General features: G+C 46.7%; 1 protein-coding gene across 1 annotated transcript in view; it reads left to right on the top strand.

The window, feature by feature from the left end:
- Nucleotides 1-404: 404 nt before the first annotated feature.
- The window catches only part of LOC122081595 (caffeoylshikimate esterase-like), a 7932-nt gene continuing 7385 nt past the window's right edge, over nucleotides 405-951 (top strand). Inside the window, exon 1 of the mRNA XM_042648782.1 lies at nucleotides 405-792. Coding sequence (XP_042504716.1) covers nucleotides 475-792 — 318 coding nt within the window. The 5' untranslated portion in view covers nucleotides 405-474. The remainder of the gene's footprint in view (nucleotides 793-951) is intronic.

Here is a 951-nt window from a genome sequence, read left to right as displayed (position 1 = left end):
GGGTTGTCTCCGCCGCACATACAACCGTTAACGCCGGTTTCGGAGGTATCGGAGCCCCCGGAGTCTCCGTCGCCGTACACTGAGCCAGTGCCCGCGGAGGATGAACCTGAAATTGAGGAGGCAGAGGAGATCGAACCTCCGCCTGCTGCTGTTCCTTTCTCGAGGCTCTTTGCTTGTGCTGATGGTTTCGATTGGGTTTTGATGGTTGTTGGGTCATTAGCTGCTGCGGCTCATGGTGAACCGGTTCGAGTCATCCACAGTTATAAACCGGTTTTGGCAACCTCAATCAACCCTCACAATCCCTACCGTTGATGATGCACCATCCACGTGTCGCTCGCTGCACCTAGCAAAACATGGAACAACAGAGGATCAGAACAATAGAGGATTTTTATCCGAATCTTGATGGGTGCCGTACCCGCACCAACTTTTTTCTAGTGCTCAGATGTCAATGTTTGACACATTTTGCTCTCAGCCATGGATTCCTCACTCATTCTCAGACAACTCCCACAACAACCAAGACCCAATTTGATTCTCCGGAGTTCCGATCATTTGATCGGAGATTCAAGAATTTCTCAGATACCTTCTTCAGTCCGACTAAGAAAGAGCTCGAAATCAACGAGTTTAGTCTCCAGAACTCACCAATCCATCACTGCGAAGAAGAAGAGCCTCGAAGGTGCGAGTGAAGAGTTGAACACACTTGCCTCCCAAGACTTGAGTCATGCTCCTGCAAGGAGGCGCGTTAGGTCTGCTTTCATTGATGTGCAGCAGCATCTCGATCATGTCTTATTTAAGGTTCTCTGCATTTGATTTTGATCTTGGCATCTTTTCTGTGTTACCCATTTAGTGTAGCCTTTTGATCTAAGATGTTTAGTTGTTATTTATTATAATCTCAAACTGATAATCTTACTTGTTTTCTTAATGATTTGGTTTGGATCATAGATGGCTCCTCCA

Source organism: Macadamia integrifolia, chromosome 1, assembly GCF_013358625.1.
Source record: "Macadamia integrifolia cultivar HAES 741 chromosome 1, SCU_Mint_v3, whole genome shotgun sequence".
In the NCBI taxonomy this organism is placed as follows: Eukaryota; Viridiplantae; Streptophyta; class Magnoliopsida; order Proteales; family Proteaceae; genus Macadamia; species Macadamia integrifolia.
Note: the sequence above shows the minus strand (reverse complement) of the source record. Positions and strands in the feature narration are given on the sequence as shown.